Source organism: Lonchura striata, chromosome 5 (assembly GCF_050655825.1).
Source record: "Lonchura striata isolate lonStrDom1 chromosome 5, ASM5065582v1, whole genome shotgun sequence".
Classification (NCBI taxonomy): domain Eukaryota; kingdom Metazoa; phylum Chordata; class Aves; order Passeriformes; family Estrildidae; genus Lonchura; species Lonchura striata.
In genome coordinates, this window is record NC_140707.1 from 35,795,445 (window position 1) to 35,822,802 (window position 27,358).

Consider the following 27,358-nt stretch of genomic DNA (forward strand, 5'->3'; position numbering starts at 1 on the left):
GAGGGTTAAAGACATTTATAAAAAGTTTTATTTACAGACCATTGCCTAAGCATGAAACTCTCAAAATGACAGAAGTCACAATTTCTGTAACCTAGACAAAGTGCACATCTTTCCCCTTTCTTCTTTCTGCAGCAGAAGATGGGGGTAGGGGAGTATCTCTTTTTCTTTATACCCTTCTACCCCCAAGACAATGGGAGTAACAGCTGGGTTAGAGACAAGACCTGTTGATAACTGGGTTATCCACCAGGCAAACTACAAATAGTTTAGAATAAAGTAAGGTTAAGAAAAGTGACTCTTTGTTTACTTGTTCAGTCTGCCCAGTGGATTCTCTGCAGAAAAAGAACGTAAGATCAAAGCCCCAGGGAATGGGAAGGAAAGGTTCTTCAGCTATTCATTAAATTTATTCACAGACTCAATTCAACCACTTCAGGTTTCTCAGGTACATTTGACTCAGTTTCTACTTGCAACCCTGTTGCTCTGGGTTCAAACACAGGCTCCAAAACTGAATCGGATTATCCCAGTGGGAGACAACTCCTGTACTCCCCAAGCAGTTAGTTGCATAAGCTCACATATAGCCCCACACTATCTGTGTCAGGCAGGGATGAAAGGTTTTGGACAGCAAATGAAAACAGTGCCAACAGCAGCCCATTGCACGGGATGAGCTACTCAATCTGATTCCTCTTGTAAACAGCCTCAAGAGAGAATCTCCTGCAGTACCACCCTCCCTTGCACTCTCTGGTGGCAGGCAGAGGCACTCTGCCAGCACTGTGCTGACCTGACAAGTAACAGGACCCAGCAAGGAGTGTATGGTTAAGAGCCAGGAAAGCTACACAATCACCTCGCTAGGCTACAAAGCACCAGTGTGAATGCAAACGGCAAGGAGGAGCAGTGGGCAGGTACAGGAGTTTACCGTGTGGAAATTCAAAACACAGATGCCAATACAGAAAAGAATGAACAGAATGGACACTAGACTCTGAATTCAAGGAAGACTCACTTCAAGGAGCTGATGTGTAATACATCCTCTATCAGTATGAGGCACTGCACAGGCTACACACCAGACACAGGCTCCATTTGGGAGCTCTCATTCAGGGAAGGAAATGCTGTAGAGTGCTGGGCTCAGGTGTAGCTTCCTTATTACTTGGATCACATCTATTCTGAGATACTGCTTTGCTCATATCAAGGCATGATCTTATTCTCTGAACAATTCCTTCTTCTCAGAGTGACAGAATCAACTAGGTTGAAAAATACTATTGAGATCATTCAGTCCAACCTATATGACCTAACCTCAATATGTCAACTAGACCATGGCACTGAGTGCCACCGCCATCTTTTCTTAAACTCCCCTGGGATGGTGACTCCCTGGGCAGCCTATTCCAATGCCCAACCATTCTTTCTGTGAAGAACTTTTTCTTAATGTTCAGCCTTAACTTCCCCCAGTGCAGCTTAAGACTGTGTCTTCTTGTCCTGTCACTGGTTGCCTGGGAGTAGAGACCAACCCCCAACTTGGCTACAACCTCCTTCCAGGGAGTTGTACAGAGTTCCTCTTCCCCAGATGTCAAACAGCTCTGAAGCCAACCATTCCAGGTAATAGCACTATGACTTACCTTGCAGTGGCAAGGCTCTTTTGCAGGGAAAGTTTTAAGTGCCTTTCAAGTGTATCTACAGTTGACCTTCATTTTGTTTCCATCCCACATAAGCATTACCTTGATTTACCCAAAGCATTTCCTTCCTCCTCAGCCTAGCCTAATGAAAGAAATACTGAGTTTTCTCTGCTCTCTCGTAGGATGGGTACTCTATTTTTGACATTGTAGCAGCTTCCTTCTTATATCCTACTCTAATTTGAATTAATCAGCATACATCACTACCAAGTTCTATTACTGAGAAAGGATGCTCACTATTTCTGAGATGTGCAGATGCCAATTCCTACATCAATGCATCAACTCATGCGCACTGAGCTGTTGTCAAAAAAGATAGATACACCTGGGAGTGAACAAGTTGACAGAGTGTTCTTGCCCTCTTTAATGTGGGCAGATTTTGGGCATGGCTGAGAAGAGACGCATTTAGCTCTCTGGAAACCAGAAAGCCAAATACTCCCAAGCACAAGTAATGCAGTGCCCTTCTGTGGCGGCCATTGGAATTACACAGTTATGAGACCCTGGATTTTCTGTTGCAGATCCCAAGTTCCAGTCCCTCTGTGACAGCAGTTCCTACGCTTCTGGTCACCTCTTCAGCACTCTCTCTCTTCACTTGCAAGGTGCTTGTCACTGGCTGTAGGAGAAAGTAAAAGAGAGAATTTGGCATTGACCTCCCTTGTCATACTGAAAAGTTGGCAGAACATGTGACCAGCTCCTTGGCTCCTGGGATCTGGAGCATTGCAGCCAGATGACTGGACCTGCTTGCTCTCCTGCTCTAGCCCATACCCTCACCAGATGGGAAAACCTGGCTGTGAGCCCACTCTCTGGAAGGAGAAGCAGCCTCACAAGAGCAAATGCACCAACAACTGTGCTCTATGACAGCTCCAGCAGCAGGGCACCGCTCTCCACCGGACAACAGAGCTAACATCATGTTACACAAAATCCAAACAACCTGCAGGCTGACCACTGCCATATTTCTAGGCTGTGGAATTACACTTAGGAGCCTTACATGTCCCTCCACAAGGAAGTCCATTTTGTTCATTAAAATGGTGGAAGTAAAGATTGAATCTTGTTAGCTTCCAGAACCAGGTAGTTTAAGCCAGGTCACACTAGAAGTACTCACAATCACAAACTCTTTCCAGAGATCTCTGAAGTGGGGAGACCTGTCACTTTGGCTCGTTTGTACAGTTCTTCAGGGCATGGCTCTTCTGCTCCCTCGTGTTTGCGTTTTGGAGAAGCCTGGTCTCCTTGAGACAGTCTCACTGCTGTAGAAGGAAGAAGAATCACTGCAATGGTTCTCCTGTGTTTAGATAGCCTCACAAGTACACCCAGGCCTAACCTGCCACAGAGCTGGGAGAAAGAAGACTGCAAAAGCACAGAGACATTTGGTCAAAGCCTCTCTGAAAACTTTTACCAAAAACTTTGTTAAAAGCAGAATTAAGTCACCCCGAACAAACACCAAAGTATCCTTCTTTGACAGAGGACAGTTTAATTATACCTGATAAACCCTACAGCAATCTGGACTTGTCCATTAAGTAGCTGCATATGATTCCATACAGGCAATAAAAGATTCACATTAATGAACTTTTATTCTTCAGCCATTTTAGACATGAAGGCTCACTGAAGGACTTCTGAAGAAAGTGTAAAGAAATGTGAATGTTTTCCTAGCTACACAGCCTCTTCTTATTAGAAAAGGACCCTCTCCTGCCTATAACCTTTAATGTGACATGAAAATCAAAAGCACAAAAATAGATCCAACTCACCTGTACTGGTGCTGCATCCCTGCCCTGAAGCAGAGTCTGGGACCGGGCCACTGAGATCTTCCACACAAGAAGGGACGGATGCCAGTAAACCTAGAGAATGGCAAGAGGATCTTAGTTAAGAAACAGAACACACCTGGGCTAGGAGAAGCTTTTCACAGAAATACCTTAGTGATCACCAAACAGCACATCCATATCCTAAAGCAGGAATACTTCAGAGCTACACTGACCCAGTATTGACTACAGACACACACTGTGATCTAGCTGTGCATTTATTTAGAATACACTGCTTAGGTTTTCTTACAAAATGAAGAATGGACCATTGGTGGTATATGGATGGTGCCATGCTATCAGCACCTCTCAGACTTAAACACTCCACTCTTAACTGTCTGAGAACATAATGGAGCTCTCCCTGGAAACCAATTGAGCAGATTTGGCAGGCACTGCTTCCTCTTGCAAGGACAGGCCAGAGAGACAAGTAATACGTATTTTAAATCGTGACCTTTCCTCCCAGCGTTTTATCTCTTATTAAGGACACAAACTTTTGCAATTGTTGGTACTTACAGAGGCCCCTATAGCGTGACAGCTGCTGGTAGATCTGCTTCATGCGCTCGATGTTCAGTCGGCTGGTTTCTGCGTGGTTCACCATGGGTTTAGGGTAGTCCACCCCAATGATGCACTTGGCTGCCTTCTGCACAGACTCTGGGGCATTCCACGGTTCATAGATATATCGTGATGGGAAACCCTTTAGCTTGGGCAGATACCTCCTGCAACAAAAGTAAAAAGCAGTGTAACACACACAATGCACAGAAAGTGCCACGCACCTGTGAGCCACTGACTGACTTCAGCTTACAGATGCAGAAACAAAGATCAGCTCCAGTTAACATCACTTACTTCACATAGTCACCACTGGGGTCTGTGCGACGTCCGAAGCCCACAGGACAGTAACAGTGGAAGAACTGTTGGAAGAACGCGCTGCACGAGAGCCACATCCAGCTGCCTGCGTTCACACTGAAATCTGCATCCAGCAACAGCTCATCAAACACCTGCAGCAATTGGAGGAAAAGGCACTGAAACCTTCCCTGGGGAGGACTTTGTGGCAGTAGGACCCAGGATGCTATTTCAAATGGCAGGCACTGAGCTATGAGAACAGAGCAGCAGCACAGAACTGATCTGCTGGCTGAAGTCAGTTGGCTGGTCAATGCATCTCACTTCCTGACACTTTCACTTAGAGAACCATGGTCGGCTCACACTGATAAAGTGCTGGCTCATCTCTCATGCAGCTACAGACTAAATCACTACCTAGTGTTGCAGCAAGCTTTGGGTATTGATCCCAGCCTGGCAGGCATAATGAGTGTAAAGCACCAACCTTGGGAAGGAGAGGATGCTGCACAGAAGAACGTGCACCAAAGCAAGAAGAAAGAACCCGTCTGAAGGTCACAGAGCACACTACCACTGAGAGGCAGAAAGGTTTCAGCAGTAATTCACTCACACCCATGCACAGATGCTGCACTTTAGGCACAACTTTGAATTATGCTCTTTGTCAGCTTTGTGACTAGATGCCCCTGTCTCCACTTTCTGTGTAGGGCAGTATGTACACTGGATAGGTTTGAGCTGTCTGTCCTTTCAGATGGCCCAAGAGGAGGGTCTTTTACCTCTTTCCTTGAGAGACTCTAGACTCAGATTTCACAGTCATGGAGCGCTCCCTGACCGGCACGGTGATGGATTTTATAATGAGGAAAAAGGTCAGGTTAAGAAGTGACATTAAACTTGCAAAGAAAACAGATGGACTGAGAGAATTTTTACAAACCAGCCCCGCCCCCCCCCCCCCCAAAAAAAAAAGGCCCCCAAAACCCTAGTCTGTGTTTACCAGTGGGTCCCAAACACATTTAGTTATGGTTACTTGAGGCTTGTGACAAAGTCAGAGCCTTGAGGTAAAAGGCAGAAAGAAGGCAGGCTGTTGGCTGGCCAAGAGCCTGCTAGCAAATCCTCTCTTCCACGCACCATACACACATGAAGCAAAAGCCATACCTGTGTGCCCATCCTTGCAGCAAGTGCCAGAGAGACTATGTTTTCCTTATGGCTTCCTGCAAATATCTGAAAATGCCAGGACTCACCCTGACTCCTGACTCCCAGCTGATCCAGAGGTCACCTCTGGTCAGGAAGCAGGCCACTGCATGTCTGGCCAGGTGGTGGATCCACCCTTCTTGTCTCAGTTGGGTCATGATTGCATCAATCCAAGGGAAGCCTGTTTTGCCCTCTGCCCACTTTGCCAAGGCTTCAGGGTTCCTGTCCCAGGGGATTTGTATGCAGATGGGATTCCCCTCCATGCGATCAAACTTTGGGTTGTTGGTGGCTGCTGTGTAGAAGAACTCCCGCCACAGAAGCTGTCCGTACAGAGAGAGGGGGGGTGTGCTGTTCCGCTTCACCTGTGGAGAGGGGACACAAATGTTCACAAGCACAGAAGGATTGGCTTCATGAAGCTGAGCTACGAGGCACCCATGCACTTACACACATTTCCCAAGTCAGCTACTGACCACTGCCATAAAGGAGCTCAACGATGGAGCTCACCCCTTATCAGAAAGCCCAGATGGTAAAGTCAGAGCACTGACAGAGGTCACACAGTACAAAGACAAGCGACTGGAACGATGTAAAACTGTAAATGGCTCTACATGGCTCAGAACACAGGAGTCCAAACTGAAGAACAAGGTACCACCAGATTCAAGGCCTGCATGAGTACATACAGGAGAATTACTTTCTTACCCAAAAGGCTTCTCTTTAGTAGCAATGAGCTCAGCCCAACAATTAAACACTAGGGAGGCAACTTATCTTTTGCACCCATTCTGGCACGCTGTCTGGCAACCAGCATCATCCTATATATGCTCAAGCCCCACCTGCCCTCCAGGTGAACCTTTTGTCTTACCTTCTTATACAGCTCCCAGAGACGATAGTAAAACAAGCGGCAGGACAAGCAGCCAAAACGCAGGTAGGGACTGAGTCCTGTAGGGCTGGCCAGCAATGAATTGGCATTCATCCTTGGTCTTTCGTAATTTGCAACCCATGCCTAGACAGATTCAGGAGAAATGAGCCAAAAACCCCTTGTATTTGTGGGACACTGCTAAAGGCAAGGCTCTGAGCTGGTAGTGAGGCCACTCACATCTGACAGCACAGTCTCTTCTATTTACTTCCAACCTCTGCTGGCAGAGATTGCCAGCAGGCAATCCCAACCCCATGCCCCAGTCAAGAACTGCAAAACCTTTGCTCCAGGATTTAAGCCAGTCAGTTATTTTGCCCAAGAGGATTAATTTGCTTTGCATACAGGAGCTAACAACCTGGAGGGTTCCTAGGGATACAAGCTAACACAACTGTTTATGTCCAAGTATGTCTATCTCATTTCACACACTGAACAAGTAAACTGGGAAGATTCAGACCCTTTTGTGGAGCATTATGTTGATAATTTATTCCCTCTTCAGCACAAGTATTTATGCTTTGATTTCCACAACTGACATCAAGCCACCCAGCTTGATGAATTAAAGATGTACAAAATGGTTAAAACTGAATCATGCTTTGGCAGCTGGGTCCCCTTTCATTACTTTGAAATTGTTTACTTTGTGCACTATAATCAAGAACACCAGCCCCATTGAAAAAAATTCTGATTATTTCAACAAGAGACTCAAGGAAAGCCAGCCAGTGAGACACTCTATTAAGAAGCTGATGGACAAGGGGAAGGCATTATTTTATAACCATGTACTCACACTAATACTTAAGGTAAAGATAAAAAGAGATGGTGTGCAGTGTGCAGCAGGGACTGAACAACTTAACAGAAGAATTTCCAAGTTTGCACTCCTCTAAAGGAAACTGAGAAGTAGAAACAAGGAAAAGAGTCCAATGTGCTTCAAGCAGCAGCATAAATAATATACTGCTCTAGATTTTTGGACCTGAGGAAGCCAATGAGCTCTCTGCTTCACACAAAACCTAAGATCACAGGAGTACACCATCAGTCGTATACATTCCTTTCCACAGGTGAATGCTATGACCACTGCTAGGAAGAGCAGGGAATGGGGTACTAGGCAACACTGCATTTTTCATTTGGAGACACAGTTTGCAGAAAACGCCACTTAAATAAGGGGTTACCTTTCTTTCCAGGTGTTTATCCAACCGTGCCAAAGCTTCTGTCTCCCCTCCCTGCCAAACTGCAGGGGCAAGACCATCTGTAGGAAAGCCTGAGAGAAAGAACTTTGTAAGATTTGAAGCTATGTCTAACAAAGGGCATTGATACAGGATTATGCACTAGCAACAGCAAGACAGTACATACTACAGCTGCCTAATGTGGCTTACTTCCTGCTTTAACCCTTGTACAGCAGGCAAATCATGTAGGATATAGGGAGAGCCTGCTCATGACACTTCACTTCAAGGGCCTCTCCCTGCAATGCTACAGGCAGCTTTATGGTGACTTTCCCCATTGCTCACAGCCAGCATTCTCTCTGGTGTGTCAGCACTACCCACAGGGCTCTGCTCTGAAGGCCAGAGCAGCTGGCAATGAAACATCTACTTTCACAGCTCTGCCTTACAAAACACCTTGCCATTGACATCAGCAGCTCACTAGATAGCCCAGCTGCTCCTGGTGTGGCTCTTATTCTGCTGAGGCTGGTGCTGGGAAAGGCACTGGATTAGCGCAAAAGAACCACTGCGAAGGGAGAAGCAATAATGCAGTCTCCTTGCAGTGCTCTGGGCAGAGGTGCCTCCCTGGCAGCAAGCAGAGCAGTGTAAGGATACAGGTAGTCTCATATTTGGCCAGATAATAAAGAAAGTAGATTCATGCAGGACTGCAGCCCTTAGGATACTCCTGTTGTGAAGCCCCATGCTTTTACATGACTGCTGAAACTGTGCCTTAAGGTACCACGAGATACTTCCTATAAAGCTAGTATGGAGCCTCTAGTCACAGACAGTACTCTGCATTAGCCCTTTCTTCCCTTGCATTTAGATTCACTTCCCTGATGTAGGTCTTGCATTCCTCACGCCTCAGCTATTCATTCTCCTTCTTCAAGTCTTACAGGATTATAAGGCACAACAGGATGAGTGAAAGAAGTTTTTGCAATAGCTTTTGTCTTGCTAAGTTCCCAAGTTGGTGCCGCTTGGCAGTAACAGAATGAAATTACCTAAACCTGGTACACAGATAGTTTACCTCTTTCAGGTCTGTTACACAACATGCCTGAGACTGCAGTAGGAGGAAAGCAGCTGGTAAGGACATGAGATGCTAGTACAGAGGTTACATGCTCAGTATAGCAGAGAACACAATGACAGATGCAGAACACTTAAGAGCAGTGCTACAGGGGGTGCTGGGCATCAACAGCAGTGCAAGGGATGCCAGTTTGTTATCACAAGGTGTGGCACTTGCTGAAAAAATTAGGCTGTGCTATGGCTAGAAGCAGCCCACATCAGGTAAGAACATGTGCCAGCCACGGGAAATAGTTCCACTAGATCCTGTTTCAGCTGGTAGTAGTTCTTGCCTTCATTCTTGACACATACCCAGCTCTTCCAGGGATGGGACCCCATAGACATCGTCATGGTTTTCCTGGATGTCCACTTTACATGTTTCCATCTGCTGACTTATTACAGTGCTCACTGGCTTCTTTGGGAGCTCCATACGGCTAATGATGGCCTGGAAGCGCTTGTAGGTGAGGGGTGGCTTGTGGCCATTCAGCTCAATTATTCTGGAGATAAAATAAACAAGGTGAAACAACACAGTCTCACTACCACAGATGACACAAAGAAATTACATCCAAACTGGACTCTGCTATCTCTGCTCAGGATAGCCTTTCACTCTGAATACAGAAATCCTTACAGACCTACGTTCCACTTGATGCATCCCTCAAACGGATATTAAAATCAACCAAACAAAATTCTAAAATACATAAGAAAAAACATCATATACTTCCTCATCTCTGTAGGATAAAAAACCTCAAAACAGCTCCAGCTGAATCAAGCTGAGCATCATATCTCTCCTGAAGCTCCTCATCAGTGTGAAATCTCTATCTGATTATTGCTTTTCTGTCTCCCCAAGGTGGCAAATCCTAGACCTGCATCTGGTTTCCCTAACACCTTGTGATATCCTAATCTGATTCTGACTGTACTTCCTTCTTGTCTGACACAGAAGACTCAGCTTGTTAGTGACCCCTCCTCTACCTATCTTGGATGAGACAAATCCCAGTTTGCATCATTCCTCTCTCTCTGTGATTAGAGAGATCACTACCCTCCTCCATGCCACAAGGTCACGAGCAGCCCTGTCTCATGGTATTGACCTGTGTCAGATCACACTGTGGAAAAACACAAAGTTCCCTATTCCTCTACTTCACCAAGCATCCACAGCCTGCTGGGGCCACAGTCTTATTTTTCCTGTGACAGAGAGCTTTGAGAAGCCCCCATGCCAAGATAAACTTCTCCAGGCTCAAAGATGTAATTTTTAACCCCTCTTCTGTAGGAGTGGAAGGAGTTAACTACAAAGCCGACAGCACAGGGATCACCAGCATTACATAAAGCGGAGGCAGGCATCCCCACAGCTCACACGGGAGCTGCCGCACAGCAGCCTTCCCCACCCATTTCAATCAACAGCTTATGCAAGGGGCCGGGCTTACAGCCGAGCGCCATGTGCCGCCCCTTGCCGCGGGGCCGCACGTGTGCCGGGGCGGGGCGCCACGCCGGCGCCGGGCGCTGCCGCACGGGGCTCCGCACAGCCCGGCCCAGGGAAACAGAGCTCTCCCTACGGGCAGCACGGCTGAACAGATGGAAAATGGAGCCTCCTGCAGTTTCTTCCTGATTTTCTGCTTATAAATTGTAAACACTGGGAGATAAAGACATTACTGAACAGGGCAAGGAGGGAGGAAGGCCATCGGATTGTGCACAGAGTGCAAAGTACTGTGCGTTTTTAGTGCCAGGCTAAAACAGACATGGCCACGGTGTGGGCACAGCACTCTGACATAGACATAGCCACAGAGACAGATACATTTGCATTTGCCTTACAGCCAACATTCTGTCCTGCACCACCACACCAGAGCACATCTCTTCTGCTTTCCTGCTTGCACTTTTTTGCTGTCTCCATGTTCCACCCCAGAGACGGCAAGAAATGACAGAACTCATGAATACTACTCACCACACTTTTCTCTGTGGCTGCTTTGTAAATCCCTAAACAAGACCAGCCAAAGATCCCCAAAAAATCAGTGCTTCCATTGGATGAGAAGTGAGGCATTTCCAGCTACAGCACTCTAGAGAGGCTCGCTTGTTTCCATAGGAATTCAGAGCTTGGAAGAGAAAACGTGACAAAGCCGCACCGTGTTTGCCCTGAGGTACTTGTGATAGAGGCAGAGAAGCTACTTCTTCCACACTGCCTCTCTTTTCAGTCCTGCTAAAGCTGACGTTCAGTCTGAGATCCACACCATTGTACAAGATCCACAGCTAAAACTTCTGTGGACAGCTAGCTACATGGAGCAAATCACTGTGCCTAGCAGATGGATGCTAGTATCTGAACTTGAAATCCTCAAGGATGTGAGTATTAGTGAAGTTACCTAGTACTACTCCTGAATTCCTAAAGAGTTATTCGATCTGGGATCACAAATATTTTAAGGTAGGACTAGGACCAGCAGCACATTTCACAGCACCTGACACTGGTATTGTGCACTAAATCTGGACCTTTCACAATACAGGAAAAGTAGTATTGAATATTGGATATTGCACAATATGGTATATTATACTACACTTCCTGGGTATTGTAGTACTGTTCAGCCTTCTGTACAGAAAATAGTACAGGAAGCTCCCCAAGCAGGAGTCCTTTCCTTCCTCATACTGACCTTCTAATCCATATGACCTTCTAGGCCATACACTTTCACAAGACTTTCAATAACAAAAAAAGGGAGGCCCTTTCTCCAGGATTTAATGCCCCACTTTACCCGTCTCCCCCAGCCCAATTTGCCACATGCTGCAGTTGTTCTAGTTTTCTTCAAGTGGAACAGAGTGGAACTGTATTCACTGCACAGAACCTAACCTTAGTGAGCACACCCAAAACTGGCTGTGCTACCAAACTAGCAATATGCTGCCCAGCACTATCTGACAGTAGTACCTTGATGCCAGAGTTATGAAGGTCTATTTGACCATCAGTCACACTTCACCTCAAGAAAAGTAGACAACCCAAACCAAACCAAACAATTCCAGCACTGCTTTGATTATACAGTATCCTATCAGTCACCTGTGACAGCACAGCGTCTGCAGACTCAAACTCACACCCTCACAGGTATCAGCTTCTGAATCATCTCCACAGCAGTGCCTCTGCAGGATGGCTAATGGGCTTAGGAAAGCTGCTGGCCTCAAATATCTGACACCTCAGCTCCCTTGCAAATGAGAAGGCTGGGTTCTAGCAAGGGACAGAATGTGTTCCCTCGCTTCCTTGCGGGAGGAAGAGCTGGCTGCCAGCACTCAGCACCCAGGCTGCCCACAGCACCCCAGCTCCAATTCACACGGACTGTTTCGTTAGCCTTGCCAGCTTACGCAATTGCTCTGATCCAAATCCACGCTCCAGAGAGCTCATGGACGGCTCTGTCTACTTAGAACAAAGGGCATTTCTACACATTCGGCGAGGAGATGGACAGATAACCAACTGATCTGTCCATCCAACAGATGCTGAACAAAGAACAAGCAATTCACCTTCCCCTGAAACACATACTGAGATGAGAGATGAAGTGACTTGATGACAGGCTGGGTATTGGCAGTGGAGGAAAACACCTGACACCAGACCACCATGCAAGACAGGAGAGGATAGCAAGATGTGGCAGGCAGAAGTCTGAGTAAACCTTCTTAGAAATAACCCACCTTTTTGGCACAGTGTACTGAACTGTAGAAGCACCAAGGCATGCACACTTCCCCATGCTTGGTTCCTATAAGTTAGTACATGCTCCTATGAGAACATATTCTACTGTCTTTTCAGCCTTAGGCTAGAGTATTTGAGGAAAAGGTGATCCTGATGCATGCTACAAACACACAAGATCACAGTGTTCTTTTCTGACCTAAATCACTCCCGCTGAACAACCCAGCCTGCCTGGGATTACAGAACCCACAGTGCTGACCATAAGTAAACATGCTACAAAGGATTTAGATCCCAAGGAGGAGAAAACAGGCAGATCCAGGAAAGAGACAAAACAACCTGTTATCTGGAAGTTGTCAGAGAGAATAGTTGTCAAGTAAAGGCTTATGAGCAGGCTAAGATGGTACCCAAGAGATTATCTTTTCTGTCTGACTTCTACAATCTGAACATTGCTTATCTTGATTGGAAATTCCCAGATTTTCTTAGGAGTATTTACCAGCACTGATGTTCATTTTCTACACCCCTCTCCTTGTTTTGGGGAAGAGGAGGTGAAAGATGCTCTGATAATCACACAGCTATGGTGGCAGTGCCAACAAGGGGCACATTTTAATCTCCCTACTGGGTAAAACTGGTCAAATTCACAAGTTAACTGAACAGGCTCTTTGCAGATGTTTAAAATAAGCTGGTGAAAGTGGTACCAGGAATACACTGCAGGGGACAAGAGAAGTGCTGGATTCATTTATGTAGGAGTGAAAGATTAGTCTAAATTGTTTGAAACTGGGCTAACAATCTTGTCAGAAACCTGATTAAAGAAAGATGAGGAGTAGAATGCCACCACCAGGTATTATTCCCACCTTCTAAGTATGCAGGAAAAACATTAGGGTGAGCAGAGGGACAGCACATACCAAAGGTTTGAAGCTGGAGGGAGAGATAGTCTGAGACTTCCAGGAGAAATACAGTATAAAAAACTGTATTTACCACCTGCTGAGAAATCTCAGAGATGCCAAGAACCAAGAAATGCCAGAGTAACTGAAGACTTCAAGTACATCCACACAGACTGGGTATCTATCACACCCCACCACCTGCCAAAACCCAGTTTTCTAGTTGTTATAAATGACTGCTCCATGAAACAAGAAATCAAGAACTCACAAGAAGTGTTAATTCATTATTTAGTCTTAGACAGTGCTAAGGTATAGCTGAAAATGTTAGTTATCACTTGCCTGCTCTGTGATTTTAGCATGCATCAATTTAGCACCCTTCCAGGAGCAACAATATAATACAGATGTGAAACACTATTTCAGAAAAATCACAAGAGTCAAAACAATTAAAGAATAGCATCCGCTAAGACAGAGACAGAATCTTTTGGAAAACTGAAGAAAAAGACAGAAACCCACCAAACTCTGGTAGGTTAAATTAAAACCCAGAGCCTTCCTGCATCTCCTAATCAAAATGAAAGTTTAAAAAACCTTTCTTAAAATGTGTAAGTAGTAAAAAAAAACAACCAAAACAATCCCATTTACAGACACTCCAAGATATTTATAGGACCAAGAGGTGATCAACTCATTAAAGAAGAGAGACTGTAAGAGCACAAGAAAACCCCTGCATATATTTTTGCAGGTGTATTCACTATGGAGGTATCTAGGAAGGTTATGACTCTTGTTTTTTTTAAAGAAAATGTTATCAGATGCTGTGACAGATTGGGAGACCAGGAAAAGCTATGCTATGCTTGAAAAGCTTGCCAGGGCCACCAAATATTCACCCAGAAATTGTAAAGGACGTCATGAAATACACAAACTAATAGCTGTTTGCTGCATGTAATATAAAACTATGGGAGGAAAAAAAGAAAGAGAATACCACTCCAGATTTGTAAAGCATTTCAGGGGCATCAGAGGGACAAATGAATAGACTGATATGAACATTAGGCAGATGGGCAGAAAACACTAATGGAAACAGTGAATGCATGGATATATGCAATATGTTGGAGGGTTAATTTGGCTTTGGTAAAAGGAAGTTGTGCCTGAAAATCTATTAGAGACATTTGAGCCTGGGGCAAGGGAGATTTAGTTGATATCTCCTATGTGAATTTTGCAAAACCATCTGACTAGATCCCCCACTGAAAAAAATTTTAAAGAAACCACAATAATTTGCAGTAAAGGGAAAGGTCCATGCAGACAGAAAATTCTTTGATTTACAGAATTAGAGAAGTAATCTATTTTTCCAACAGAAAGAGAAATCCTATATTGAGCTGAGCTACAGCTTTTGCTGCTCAATATTTTTTACAAAATATCTGGAAAGGGACAAAAAAGAGCATGATGATAAAGTTTACTGACACAATAAACTATCTGGGATAGCTGAAGATAAAAGGCAACTTAAAAATTTCCCTATATACCACATAACCAAAAATATCTGATGAAATTGCAGTGTTGGTCATGTTGTTTCTCCATATGCAATCTTAAACTTATTTATACAGTAGCAGAATCTCAAATAGCTATGCCCATTCTGGAAGGAAGCCCCGAGACATCAGTTTAATGTTTAGCAGCACTCAACAAAAAACAGAAATAATGCTACTGTTAGGAAAAGACAGGACACATTATAGCACTCTAAAAAATCCATGCTGCTTCTACATTTTGCACACTCGTTGTCATTTTCACCACTGCTCTCCAGTACTAGAAATACCTGGAAGTATAAAGAAAGGTGATAAACAGGAGATTTAGATCAGATTCCACCTGAAACTTTCCACTTTGGAAAAGACATAGGTGACATGAAGAAGAATGTGATAGCCATTGACATTGGAGGGGCGAGGATGTAATAATCATAGGTAATAAACATGGTCCTCTCATGCAAAATTAGAAAGCAGCACCTGCTCATGAGACAGGTTTAAGAATCCCCCTCACTCCAGAGACAAACATTTCCACACAGTATGTGCTAACTGCAAAGCTCCCTCCCATAGGAAATTATGGATGTTAAAGATTTATAGGAGAAAATGCACATTCAGCATTACTGGCACAAGTCACATCAGAAAGAAAAGGGGAAAAAAAAGGAGGAAAGAAAAAAAAGCAAGCAACCTGTAAGAATAGTACTAGAGCACTGTACTGACTTTTGAAGTCAAGCATACCTGGAGTCTCAGCTGAAAGACCATCACCATCATTTAATATCACATGTATACAGAGGCATTATACATATAAATAAATGTATAAAAACTCAACATCAAAACAACAAACACAGGAAACACACAAAGACAAAGCATTCAGGTTTTAGAAAAAGGACAGTTTGTCCCAATCTACCTTGTTTTACTTCTTCCAGCTGTCCTGACACATCCACCAGTTAAAAGCCCTGCTTTCATAACGTGTTTGAGGTAACAGCTCAACTACCTTTATTACAATGAAACAAAAAAAAAAGCAGTCCATACATTGAGGACATGCTCAAGGAGAGCAATCAATAGGACACAGCTGAGCAAATTAAATGACACTCAAGTACAGAGTTTAAGAAGCTTGAGGCAACACCTTTCTGCACATTCACGTCACTGTCAGCACTTTGACGTGCTCTAATCAAAAGTGGAGCGTGCCAAGTAATCCTTATAGGTTCACTCAGGATCACAGTTATCAGTGTAATGGAAGAGACTGAAGTCTTTGCAGACACAACAATCCCAGCCTAGCCCTGACAACACCTCTGCCCTTTCTGTCCCCTACCTGTCCAGGTCATAGAGGGTGTGGGAGTTCTCTATCACCACCTCCACACCAGCCTCCTTGGCCAATTTGACGATAGCCGCATCTCTCTCCTTTCCAAATGGCTCCGAGTCATATTCAAAAGTGAGACGAGTGACTCCCCATTCCTGCAAGAAAAACAATACAGCCAGCTGTCAAACACAAGACTATTTCTAACCAGCACAATTACAAATGAAGATTTCAGAATTCCTGAGCAGTTTAAAGTTCTGGAAGCTTTGAGAGTGTTCCTGTGAGGAACAGCAATCTGAATTTGAGATAAGCAAAGAAGCAATAATTTTATCAGCTCTAGTAACCATCAGATCTGCTATGCAAATTTGTAGACTTCAGGTTTAAAACACATCAGAGGATGTTCAGTTCTTGTCTATTACTGTTCTTAGGTTTCAGCTCAGTTCCTGAGCCTATCAATAACATGTTTTGTTGCACGTGCTGTCCTGAGGTAACCTTACCATCCTCTTCCAACATTTGCGGAAAAAACATTTCAGAAAACTCTTTCAACAGAAGTTCTGCTCAACCCCTCATGTTTTTATGTGGCAACATTAATTAAAACCAAAACAGTGTAAATTTTTCCTGGTATCTCTTTAAAGACATCACACAATAGGAAAGCAATATCCATTCCAAATTGCAGGACATAGGACAGCAACTGAGTGAACCTTTCTGTTGTGCATACTGCAATTCAGATTTAAAGTCCTGACTTTTTGGAGTTATTTTAGAATTGTAGAATTATAGAATGTCTGGAGCTGGAAGGAACCTTAAAGATCACTTAGTTCCAACCCCCCTAGCCAAGCCATGCACTTATTCTCATCTTCATACCTTTAATAGATCCCTCACAAATTACATGGCATAGGCCTTATGAAAGAGCACTCAGACTCTTCCAGGCTTTTCTAGAGCACAGATTGTTCTCAGAGTCTATGGCCTAGTTTTCCTCAGAAAATGAATCCTATGAGAAGAGGTTTAATGGTTTCCACAGTGACCCTCCCAAGACATCCATCAAGCAGAGCAGCAGCCCACAGATTTGTTTAGCAAACACAACCAGAAATCTACAGACATTTAAAAAACACCCTCACACAACTAAAAATAGCATTCTCCAAGTGAGACAGTCTAAATCACCCCGGTATATACAGAAGATTTTTCTACCTGCAAAACAGAAACAAGACACAAAGAATAAATGTGATTAGTTCACTGAAGACCATTAAAAATAATGCCAAAGATGGGGAAGGGGATTTTGAAGCAGAAAACTGTACAAGCTACCTACATGTCTAAACTTGCAGACTCAGCCCTAAACTTAACTTTAGGAAGGACAGAGAAATTAACAAGTTATGTATCAATGAATGTACATCTTAAAGAGATCCTCCACCATTTTTTTAAAGTAAGAACATGACAGCATCCGTAACTCAGAGCAGAGGTCAAACAGACATTCCAGGCCCTGCCCTGCTCCTATGTGATTTAACAGCTTCATTTTAAACATTTCTTTCTTCTATACGAAAGCCATGAGCGACTGGAAGGCTTGGAAAAGATGGATTTGGTCTCAAAGGAATATACATTACTACCTTGAAAGAATAGAATGGAATAAAAAGCCATTAGGATCACAGTGATTTTAGGTAAGTAGCCAACACTTTAAATTCAGGTATTTCCTACAGTTTTGAGAAGGCCGCTGCTCTATGTGATGCAGTAGTACACAGAAAGCAGAGCACATACCAACCAGAAAATCTGTTACCTGTATGACAGTAAATTCCTGCAGATATACAAAAGAAAAGTAATGACTGATGACTTGCCTCTTAATATCAAACCTAGAGCAAAGAAAAACTGTAGGGGGAAAAAGCACCAAAGGGATTGTGAAAACACTTCAGTGAACAAGCAGTGCACTTTTTTAGAAGAGGTAAAACTACAGATGTTTATTAAGAAGAAGTGAGGCAAAACTTCTGCAAAGGTTAACACATTGCTAACAAGTACACTTGTCATGGTATCCATGCACAGCAGTGCCTTTGTGGTGACTGTTAATGACAACATAGCTCAGCTAATGGCGGAGAGAGAAGAAATTACATTAGGCCTAAGTACTGCAGTAGTAAATGTGACATAACTCTCCTCTTCACAAAACCTGAGAGTAAGGCACAACTGCTGCTAATTCTGTTTTCAATGCAGCAGCTCTGGAGAGGCCTCAATCCCTACCAAAGCTATACATTCACCATGTAATAACACCAACTTGCCTCTACTTTTTTCAGCTCTGTTATAGCACATCTGAGATATTCATCAGCTCACCTGCCCAGACAAAGCAGACTGCAGCAAAAAGCAGTTCTGGCTGATTACACAATCAATCTCCCCAGACTTCAGACTCTGCCATCTAGTTTTTGTTCTTTAACCAAATGAACATTTTTCTCCGATAAAATTTTAATTATCCTGTGAATACCCTGAACTAAAGAGGGCATGAACTACTATTAGCTGGAACTTACTTGCAGATCAAAAGATAAAAATAATCCAGAGTCTGAAAAGGCTAAAAGTTTGTGTCATGTGTTAGGATGCAGAAGTCAAAGTAAGTATCAGTGCCCCTTCTCATCTGCACAGTCCAGTTCCTCCCCAATACTAACTGTCCTGCTCCAGAACATACACATCAGAAACATTTACAGAAGGAGGGTACATATTCAAGCTCACCTCTCCTTCTCTGGCAGCTGGTCTATAGTAGGACTTGGGGGACACCAGTTCTGTCAACCATATGTAAGGCACAGCCCACATGACACCCCCAACTCATATGACTATTAAGAGCCGCTTTTTTTTTTCATTTAGTTTTGTAACACTATCAAAGACATTGTCAAAAAGCTTCAAAAACATTGGGAAATACAATCTTAGAGCAGGATGGAGAAGAATGACATTGTATGAGAAGCCCTGATATTCAAGGAGATGCTCTTGTTAGCCCTGACATCTGCAGCACTGACATACCACTTTAGAAATGTACCCCACTAATCCATTATTCATCACCAAGGTAACTGCATATTCCACGTCCTAAACAGTACATCAGCAGGAAGCTTGCACCCAAGTATATCCTGCTGCTGAGATGACTAAACTGCAGTCATGAACAGAAAAGGAAGGTCAACTAACATAAAAGCTCCTGAATTTTGAAATTTTAACACACAATCCCACTTGCAATTCACATACAGATCAGTGTACTTTCTTCTGTTGTCTGTAAAGGTCTATAGACACAGCGGTCTTCCTAAGTAAAAACTGCAATAAGCAAACAGCCACTAGGAAAGAAATTCCCAACAAAGGGTCTGTGTGTCACAGTGCAGCCCTGTGAGAGGTGACTTCTAGGAACAAAGTTCAAGGCCACCATCCAAAAAGAGAAGCTTGAGCACCCTGATAGTAGTTTACACGCTATAACTACATTTCTTTCCAAGTCTGAGTTCAGGTGCAGATCTGGCTCCCAAGGTGGTCCTTATAGATAGCAGTTAGTTGTAGTTAAGCAGGAAAGTTTGTTATAACTAGTAAGAACTAGTTAAAGAGATGCTGAGGGAATCACCAATCATTAGGGAGTGAAAGCAAATTTAGCACCAGGTCACTAATTTTTCTTCATTATGCTCCAAAAAATTATTCTCTTACTTTAAAGAGTCTTGGGAAGACATCTGTTGGCTGCCCTCGCACGACAAACAAGCGAGAGTTCAGTTTCCTTAAACTGTTGTCCAGATCTTCCAGCGACTGGAGAAGAAATCTGCAGAGAAGGAACAACAGCAGTTAGTGTCAGTCAGATGGGTTACAGCTAGAAGGCAAATGAGAATCTGCATGGAACTCCAGAAAAGCTGCACCACCAAATCAAACTGGAAGTTTGGAGGAACCAGAAAACAAGAATTCATTTATCTCTGGTCTAACAACTTTTATGAGACTGCAGCACCAGACAGCTCCCATTCACTCATATGCAACTTGTGCTTGTCCAGATCCAAGAGACTTCCAGGATGTTCTTCTTACTGCAACCCACTTCCCACCTTCTCCCACAGAGGTGGGAGAACACCCTTGTCAATTTTTCTCTCCACATTACATGGAGAAAGCATAAACCATGTAATTCCCTACTGTACATTTTTCACAGGTTTTGAGGCAAAAAGGGATTTTGCATGTGAAGCAAAAAAATTTTGATGCATTACTCCAAGGAAAGCAATGACAAACTGCAAGAACTGTGCAGGTTTTACAGTTTTAGCTATAAATACACCATGTCACATCAGAGAAATGTACTCTCTTAGCTCATCAGTAGCACAAGACTGAGCACCAATATCTCTGGAGGCAAGAATTATCTGTACTTTGAATAATTGCAAAGAGAACTGCAATTCACCTTGCACCATGAAGGCACAGAGATGAGAGCATGCCAAGACATTCACCTATTCCCTCTCACCCCAAAACTCTAAGAAGCCATGTAAGTGCTTTCTGCATTTATTGGTATGTCTTACTAATCCCCCACTAAGCTGTAAAACACCAAATGTATAGTATTTGCTTTCCCAGTCACACATCACCCCATCTACATAGCAACTTCATTTTGTTTTATTAAACTCTGCAAAAGACACCAGCTCTAAAACTTCAGTGTCCCCTCAGCACCTGGCAAATACACAACCCTTTGTAAGTGAGCCTGCCAACACTTACCTTTACCTCCATCCTCCATGCCCACTCTGCAGTGTGATCTGCCAGAACTGCCTCAGCTCCCTAAAGACCACCCACAGCTAAGGAAAGCCAAGCTACCTCAACTGCACTGCAAAGTGGAAATTTCTCTCTCCATAGCTGCACCACCCATAATGTGAACTGTGAGCTTCCAGATAAACAAGCTCACTCTGCATTTCTGGAGGGAGAAAAAGGTGCAGGGTTCACAGAAAGAAAGGCACTCTGTCACAAGGAAGAACACCCAGAACCAGGTCCAGGTAACCTAAACAAACCACTCCCTGAGCCCCAGCCCACTTTCCATTTATTAAGCATGAGCATCAACTACCCGAGGTGTTCTAAAAATTTTAAATGCCTCACACACACTGTGCAGCTAAATAACAAGAGATTTTCAGCATGATAAATTTGTGAGAACTAGGTAAAACATAAGAATTTGTCTTTGAAGAACAGAACTCTGAATACAAATATTTGGATTTAAAAAATTAGTAAAACAAAGCCAAGGCTCACAATGGGAATGAATGGAACTCTGGCCAACATAAGTAACTTGCTAGTATGTTTTTTGCCTAACAGCCAGTAGTGCTCATTTCTGACATCTGCAGTAGTTCCACACCTCCAAGAAAACATTGTTTTTAAAAACTTTGCTCATATATTCCAGGATTACAACATAAAGAAGACTCCTAACTGTTTCCCTCCCTCCGCAACGTTGGTGGAAACAAACAAGGATTAAACAGATCAGGAATTAATCTGTTGTGGCACCACTTTGGTTCTTCCAAATGAGGACAGTCATCAACAACAGCAGCACGTGAAAGGCATTTCTGTCTGCTGCTACCTGCAGAAAGTCTGGTCTATGGAAAGATCAATTCAGATTCCTATACAGAATTCACAATTTTCTGCACTTTGAATGACTACACTGAGGTAACTTCTGCACATTTACAATTTTTAAGTTATTCTCTGATGTGGGATTCTAGAAACACATAGATATGACCCATACAACCCCATTCCTTGAAATAAAGCCAAGGGGCACACCAGAAGCCATCAATTACAGCTACTGTTACCCTAGTGCACATGACATTTCCAGGTGCTCTCAAAGCATCTTTACCCAGGTGGTTGTCTGTCGACTTCCTCTGAGGGGTTAGTGGGAGATCTGCTTCACTTGTATGCAGGGGAGTCTTGTCCGGGAGAATCCCTATCTGAATTGGGGTTCCAAATGTTTAGGCTGCCGAGACCTGATACAACAGCATTATGTAATGTTGGCTACAGGTACTGAGATCTTGATCTTTGCACAAACATGACTCATGCTATACATTTTCCCATTTGCAGAGATGATTAAAAGCCCATTCAGCTTCATCTCTAGTTTCTCAGCAGCAGCCGGTGTGTATTTCCCTAAAAACGTGAGCGCTGGAGAACGGCGCTGCGTGCGCACGTGCCTACGCGCGGCGGCAGCCCAAGGGCACAGGGGAGGCGCGGTGCAGCCACGGAACTGAGCATTCTTCTCCCTCGTCTCTAAATTCAGGGGAAAGGGTTTCCCAAAGCTACGTATCCGTCGGTTGCTGCTCTCATACATTCGCCCCACTGATAAAGCCTAATGACATTACATAAAGGTGAAGGCATCCTCCCACACAGTCAGGCAGCACCGCGGGGAAAACCGCGGCGAGGCCAAGCGGACAAGGCACAGCCGCCCTCCTGCGGGAGGGCCGGGGGGAGCAGTAAGCGGGCCCGGCACGGAAGCGCTCCGGTGCCGCGGGAGCCTCCTCGCCCCGCCCGCGGCCCGCAGGCCCGCTGCCACTCACCGCCAGCGGTTGATGCCCACGGCGGAGGAGGCGGCGAACCAGGGGTCCAGGATATAGATGCAGCGGAGCGACGTGGCGTCCCGCAGCGCTTCCTGCAGCGCGGGGTTGTCGTGGAGCCGCAGCCCGCGGCGGAACCAGTGCACGGAGCGGCACAGGGCCGGCGCCGGGCCCAGCGCGGCCGCCGCCGCCATCGCCGCCACCCGAGCCGCGGCCCGCCCCGCCCCGCCGCGTGACTGCCGCGCGTGGGGGCAGCCAATCGCCGCACCGGGGCCGCTCTGCCGCCCTCCAGCGGCCGCCGCCGCCGCTGCCGCCTGCGGGGCGGCGCCGCGGAAACCGCCCCGGAAATGTCGCTGCCGCCCCCGAGAGCGAGCCCCGAATTTAGTCAGCAGGGCTCGTCTTACAGGTCAACGTTGAAAATCCCCATTCCAAAAAACAAAACAAAACAAAAAAACCCCCCAAAAACCCCCAAAGAAATGTTCAAAGACCCTAAATGGCATCGATAAGATACCTGTGACCACGAACCCTGGAGCAGGAGCCCCTTCCACCCCCCGAAATTAAGCACGAACATATTCTGGGCAGAAATTGAGTGTTCTTCGGTAGGTGTGGTCAGACATCACTCACGGGACATGGTACATCATGTAGGATACATGGAGCAGGGTATGAAGCAGTGGCATGGACTGCCCAGGATCACTACCAGAGTAACTTCATATTTAAGAGGGCCAGGGATTTAGAAAGCTGGTGCAACATCACAGCCGACCACAGGATGTTTGTTGCTGCTGACCCCAGGAATTAGAAATCTCAGCACAGACGTACTCTATTGCATAGAACCAGACTGGAGGAGTGGGGTGGATTGGGCAGAGATTTCTGTAGATCTGTTCAGCAGAAAGTTCCAAGCAAAGGGATTGATACAGCTGAGCAAAACTCATTGCATTGAATGAATTGCTGGGATGGCCATGGGGGCATTCAAAAGGAACAAATCAAAAGGCAAACTGCAAGCACTAGAGGAGCTACGAGGTAAACATGGAATAAGCCCCCTGAAACAAGGGAATGGGAAACAACGTCAAATTCAATACAAACCTACCCCCTACAAAGAGGGTAAGAAGTGTGGCAAACCCTGGGTGAACTGGGATACCCACCCTACAGCAGCAAGTGTTTCAGAGTAACTTTTCCACTCCTGCCTGTCACGGCGTGACACAGAGGCCAAGCTCACTCCATGAGAAAGGCCCCTGGAAGGAGCATCCTCTCCCCCACTGGATACAGTGCAGAGAGAATGAGGAGTTTAATTCCTGACTCTTAGCATACTTCTTCAAATTGAGAAACCAGGTGTAAAGCAACACAGGAAAAAACCTCAGAAGGATGTGATATTGACTCTGGAAAGGCATTTTGGAGGCACTGCTGCTGCTTAGACTTATACATAGCCAGAAGGGAGAGAATTTCCATCCTCTGCACTGAATGGGGCAACAGAAGAACAGCTGTTGCAAAACCTTATACAGCAGAACAGTTTACTGAAGTCTAACCCAAACAGACTGGCTACTTGCCTCTTCCTTTCCTGAAGGTTCAGGATTTTATAACTCCAGATTGCATTAATTTTAGATCCCTAACTACACAAAGCTCCCATTCCAGTCTTTGTCTGATATGAGCCCAACTCCCCCCCCCCACCCCCCCCCAGATGCAAATTTCCCAGATTAGGTAAATAACAACATCCATTTAAAAAACAATCACAAAAAACCCTAACCCAGTTGATCTCTACAACACATGCTCTCCCCAACTCTGACATGGGGTGAGATAAAACATGATCCAGTCAGGTCTTTGGCTCTGGTTCCTGACACAATTCCCCATATACTCTGTAGGTGCATTTTTTTCCTGCTCCTTGCTCTTCTTCTCCCCAGGAGGAAAGGAGCACCAAAGGTTATCCCCTCAGGCTCAAAAATAGAGGTGCAGGAGTCACCTACACACCAGTGTCATTTCTTTCACTGCTTTTGATATTGGGATCCTCTTGCACCTTTCTCATTTCCAGCCCTTTCACCCACGTGTAGGCAAAGGAGCCCCCGAGAACCATCAAGTTACTCGTCCACCACAAGAAGCTCTTTGTCTCCTCAAAGTAGATAACAGCCAGCACTGTCTGTGCACAGGCCTTGGCTGTCCCAGACACGTTGTGGGTGAGTGGGCTAGTGAACTTAATCTGAAGTCCAGTCACGTACCCAATGGCAAAGCCAAACACTCCCCCCAAGGTCATCATGCCCCAAAAACTGGGGCTCCCCAGCTTGTCAAAGTGGTAGAGGGTGCGGAACTCGCCCAGCAGCACCATGAGGGGGAAGAACAGGACGCAAGCGTTGATGTTGTTGTAGAAGGTCAGGCGCCAGATGCTACCATCCACCACAGGCAGCACTTTCTTGGTGTAGATGGCATTGAGAGAGACACAAAGGCTTGCTAAGATCCCAAAGAATATACCTGTCCATGACAGAGTACCCTCTGCTCCTTCCTGATCAACACCCAGCCAGAAGCCACCTGCAACCAAACAAACCAGGCATCATCTGAACAACTGCTCAAAACATACAGTCAAAAATTCATCATTTACTTTATAGTGAACACAGAGACACGCTTAAGGGCTCCCCCCTTCCATTATGTGAATCCACAAAACGCCATGATTGGGAAGACCTATTTTGCAAGTGCAGGAAATTTACTGTGCAGGTAATTCAACTTCAGAGGACTAATTCCCACACTGAGCAGGCAGCAGTTCAGAAACTACTATTCCAGCTAGTCTCTGTATATAGGTAATTTTCAGGACACCATTTTGTTTTTAATTGAAAAGGCTGGAAATTGACATATGGGTAGAAAAAATATTCTTCAAAGTTTGAATAAACCCAACTTTATAGACTTTTCTCTGCTGTTAACAGGAAGGAAAATAAAAGTCAGAGAAGAAGATGGAAAGATAGTAAAAACATGGATGTAATATTAAGCATGATAAAAAAAAATCAAAAGGCAGAAACTGTGTGCAGTATCTTCATGTTGGACTTTTATATGCAAAGCACTGTCTAACCATCTCCAAAACAGGAGCTACAAGTTTTGCACCTCCAGGGCAGAGAGGGAGACCTCTCTCCATCCAGCTCATAAGCAAAACATAAAAGGGAGATGAGCTACTGAAGGAGCTACTGAAGGAGCACCACATTTCCATTAGCTGCCTCTTGTTGGAGGCTGTCTGGGAAGTTGCCTGCAAAGCACCTAATGGCTTGAAACTAAGCCCAGATACAAATGGGTTCCATGCTTTGTGTCAGGCCACAGAGGCTGCTCAGCTGTGCTGCTATAGGCACTCAGGTGATGCTCTCACAGCAAAAGGAGATGGAGCCAGACAAGAGTATGAACCTTAGAGAAACCCTGTCAGGCTGCCAGGCACCACACTCCTGGGCAGTGCCTGAACAAAAGAATAGCTGAAGGCAATTGCTTGCATCACTTGTAGAAAATACAGCAGCTCTGTTCCTGTTCACCTCTTCCATGGAGATGAGATTCTCTTATTTTCATCTGATTCATCCAGCCATCTAACACTAAGTTAATGCATGCACAACTGGAACCAGACTGAATCAACAGTTCACCATTCTTAGCATCTAAACAGCCCTTCAGTGGAAGGTAGCTTTTGGGATTATTTTGCCTTTGGAATGGACATCTTATAAGCATTCCTGTTAAGATACTCAGTGCCTCGCCCTACATCCTAACCAAGCAACCAGATCTTCTGGTGGTGTTTTACGCTTGGCTTGATCAGCTAACCCTTTATCACATGCATTCAGCCTATTGTAAAAACCAATTGGCTGGCTCTATTGTATGGTCCCAGCGGTGCTGACATAAATGTTATTGTTACTGAAGTTAATAATCAACAAGAACTTGGGAACGGGGAGAAAGCCACCTGCTATTTTATGGCCTGTACAGGGGGAAGAAACAAAAAGGTAGGTTAAACTTCATTAGAAGGCAGAGAAGCTTTACTGCTCGAAGGCAAAAGGGAGCTGTGTCAAATGAGAGCAACTTCTTCTCTTAATGAGTCACCTACATCCTCCAGACATATAAATTTGGTTGCCATAGACAGAGTAAGGCAAGAGCCCTGAGCTACCCCACCTCACCAGGGAGCTGCCATGCAGGTGGGGATGACTTCCCAAGGGAAAGGCACCCCACCACCGCCTCTCCGGGGCTGGCTGTCGGATGGGAGCAGCCCTTCCTGCTCCCCCTCACCTATGATGACTCCGCAGGCCAGAAGGGCATAGAGGGAGGTGGTCTGCTTGAGGAGGAGGTAGGAGAGCAGCACGTTGAATACGGTGGTGAGGGAGCGCCCCACGTTGTAGAAGGCCACGCCGACGTGCTTGAGGCAGAGGTTGTTGGAGGTGACCATGCCGATGAAGACGGCGGAGAGGGGCAGGACGCTGCGGGACACCTTGGGGTCCAGGCGGAGGGCGGGCAGGCCGGCGCAGGGGGGCCCGCAGGCCGCCCCCAGGCTGAGGCCCAGGCACAGCGCGGCCGTGAGGGCGCACTGGAAGAAGGTGACGAAGAGAGGGGCGTCGAGGCGCAGCGAGGGGCTGTCCAGCAGGTACTTGTTGAGGAAGACCATGGCGATGGAGGTGAACCAGTAGAGGCAGACCACCACGGCGATGCGCAGCGCCCGCAGCAGGAAGGGCGCCCGCCGGCCCCCGCCGCCCTCCGCCGGCAGCAGCGGGTCAGCGCCGCCGCCGCCCAGCGCCATCCGCAGGATCCCCGTCCGCGTCAGCTGCGCCCTGCTCATGGCGGGCCGGGCCGCCTCCCGCCGCCGGCCCCGCGCAGCCCCGCGCAGCCCCGCCGCCGGCCCCGCGCCTCCCGCCCCGCCCGCTTTATTCACGCCCCGCGGGCGCCGCTCGGCGCCGCCCCGCCCGCGCCGCCATGGCGGGGGAAGGCCCGGCCCGGCTCCGCCCCGGGGCAGCGCCGCTGCTGCGGATGAGAAATTGATAAAAAAATC

At 45.7% G+C, this 27,358-nt stretch overlaps 2 protein-coding genes across 3 annotated transcripts; both read right to left on the minus strand.

The window, feature by feature from the left end:
• CRY2 (cryptochrome circadian regulator 2) lies at positions 1–24,859 on the minus strand. 2 transcript variants are annotated; one of them, XM_085581856.1, is made up of 12 exons: positions 24,838–24,859; positions 19,559–19,667; positions 15,935–16,077; positions 8,924–9,108; positions 7,529–7,617; positions 6,318–6,458; positions 5,512–5,823; positions 4,289–4,440; positions 3,959–4,161; positions 3,398–3,487; positions 2,758–2,899; positions 1–2,268 (listed from the first exon to the last, which is right to left on the minus strand). In XM_085581856.1, the coding sequence occupies exons 1-11, from the start codon at positions 24,843–24,845 to the stop codon at positions 2,760–2,762; spliced, it is 1,572 nt and encodes a 523-aa protein (XP_085437982.1). In that variant the 5' UTR covers positions 24,846–24,859; the 3' UTR covers positions 1–2,268; positions 2,758–2,759. The 2 variants fall into 2 exon arrangements, with proteins under 2 accessions (XP_085437982.1, XP_021389110.1); XM_021533435.3 differs by lacking the exon at positions 24,838–24,859 and adding an exon at positions 22,387–22,595.
• Positions 22,956–27,216, minus strand: SLC35C1 (solute carrier family 35 member C1). The gene is made up of 2 exons (XM_021533623.3): positions 26,605–27,216; positions 22,956–24,894 (listed from the first exon to the last, which is right to left on the minus strand). The coding sequence occupies exons 1-2, from the start codon at positions 27,146–27,148 to the stop codon at positions 24,335–24,337; spliced, it is 1,104 nt and encodes a 367-aa protein (XP_021389298.2). The 5' UTR covers positions 27,149–27,216; the 3' UTR covers positions 22,956–24,334.
• Between the last annotated feature and the right edge of the window lie 142 nt (positions 27,217–27,358).

Bases quoted from the DNA above. Each gene is read 5' to 3' on its own strand.
- CRY2 (XM_021533435.3), bottom strand. From the start codon at position 22,577: ATGGCGGCGGCGGCCGCGCTGGGCCCGGCGCCGGCCCTGTGCCGCTCC. The intron at 4,441-5,511 runs GTGAGTCCTGGC...CAATTGCTGCAG, and splicing joins GCTGGGAGTCAGGAGTCAGG to GTGTTTGATGAGCTGTTGCT. The intron at 3,488-3,958 runs GTAAGTACCAAC...GCCATTCTCTAG, and splicing joins GTCACGCTATAGGGGCCTCT to GTTTACTGGCATCCGTCCCT.
- SLC35C1 (XM_021533623.3), bottom strand. From the start codon at position 27,148: ATGAGCAGGGCGCAGCTGACGCGGACGGGGATCCTGCGGATGGCGCTG. The intron at 24,895-26,604 runs GTGAGGGGGAGC...GTTTGGTTGCAG, and splicing joins GGCCTGCGGAGTCATCATAG to GTGGCTTCTGGCTGGGTGTT.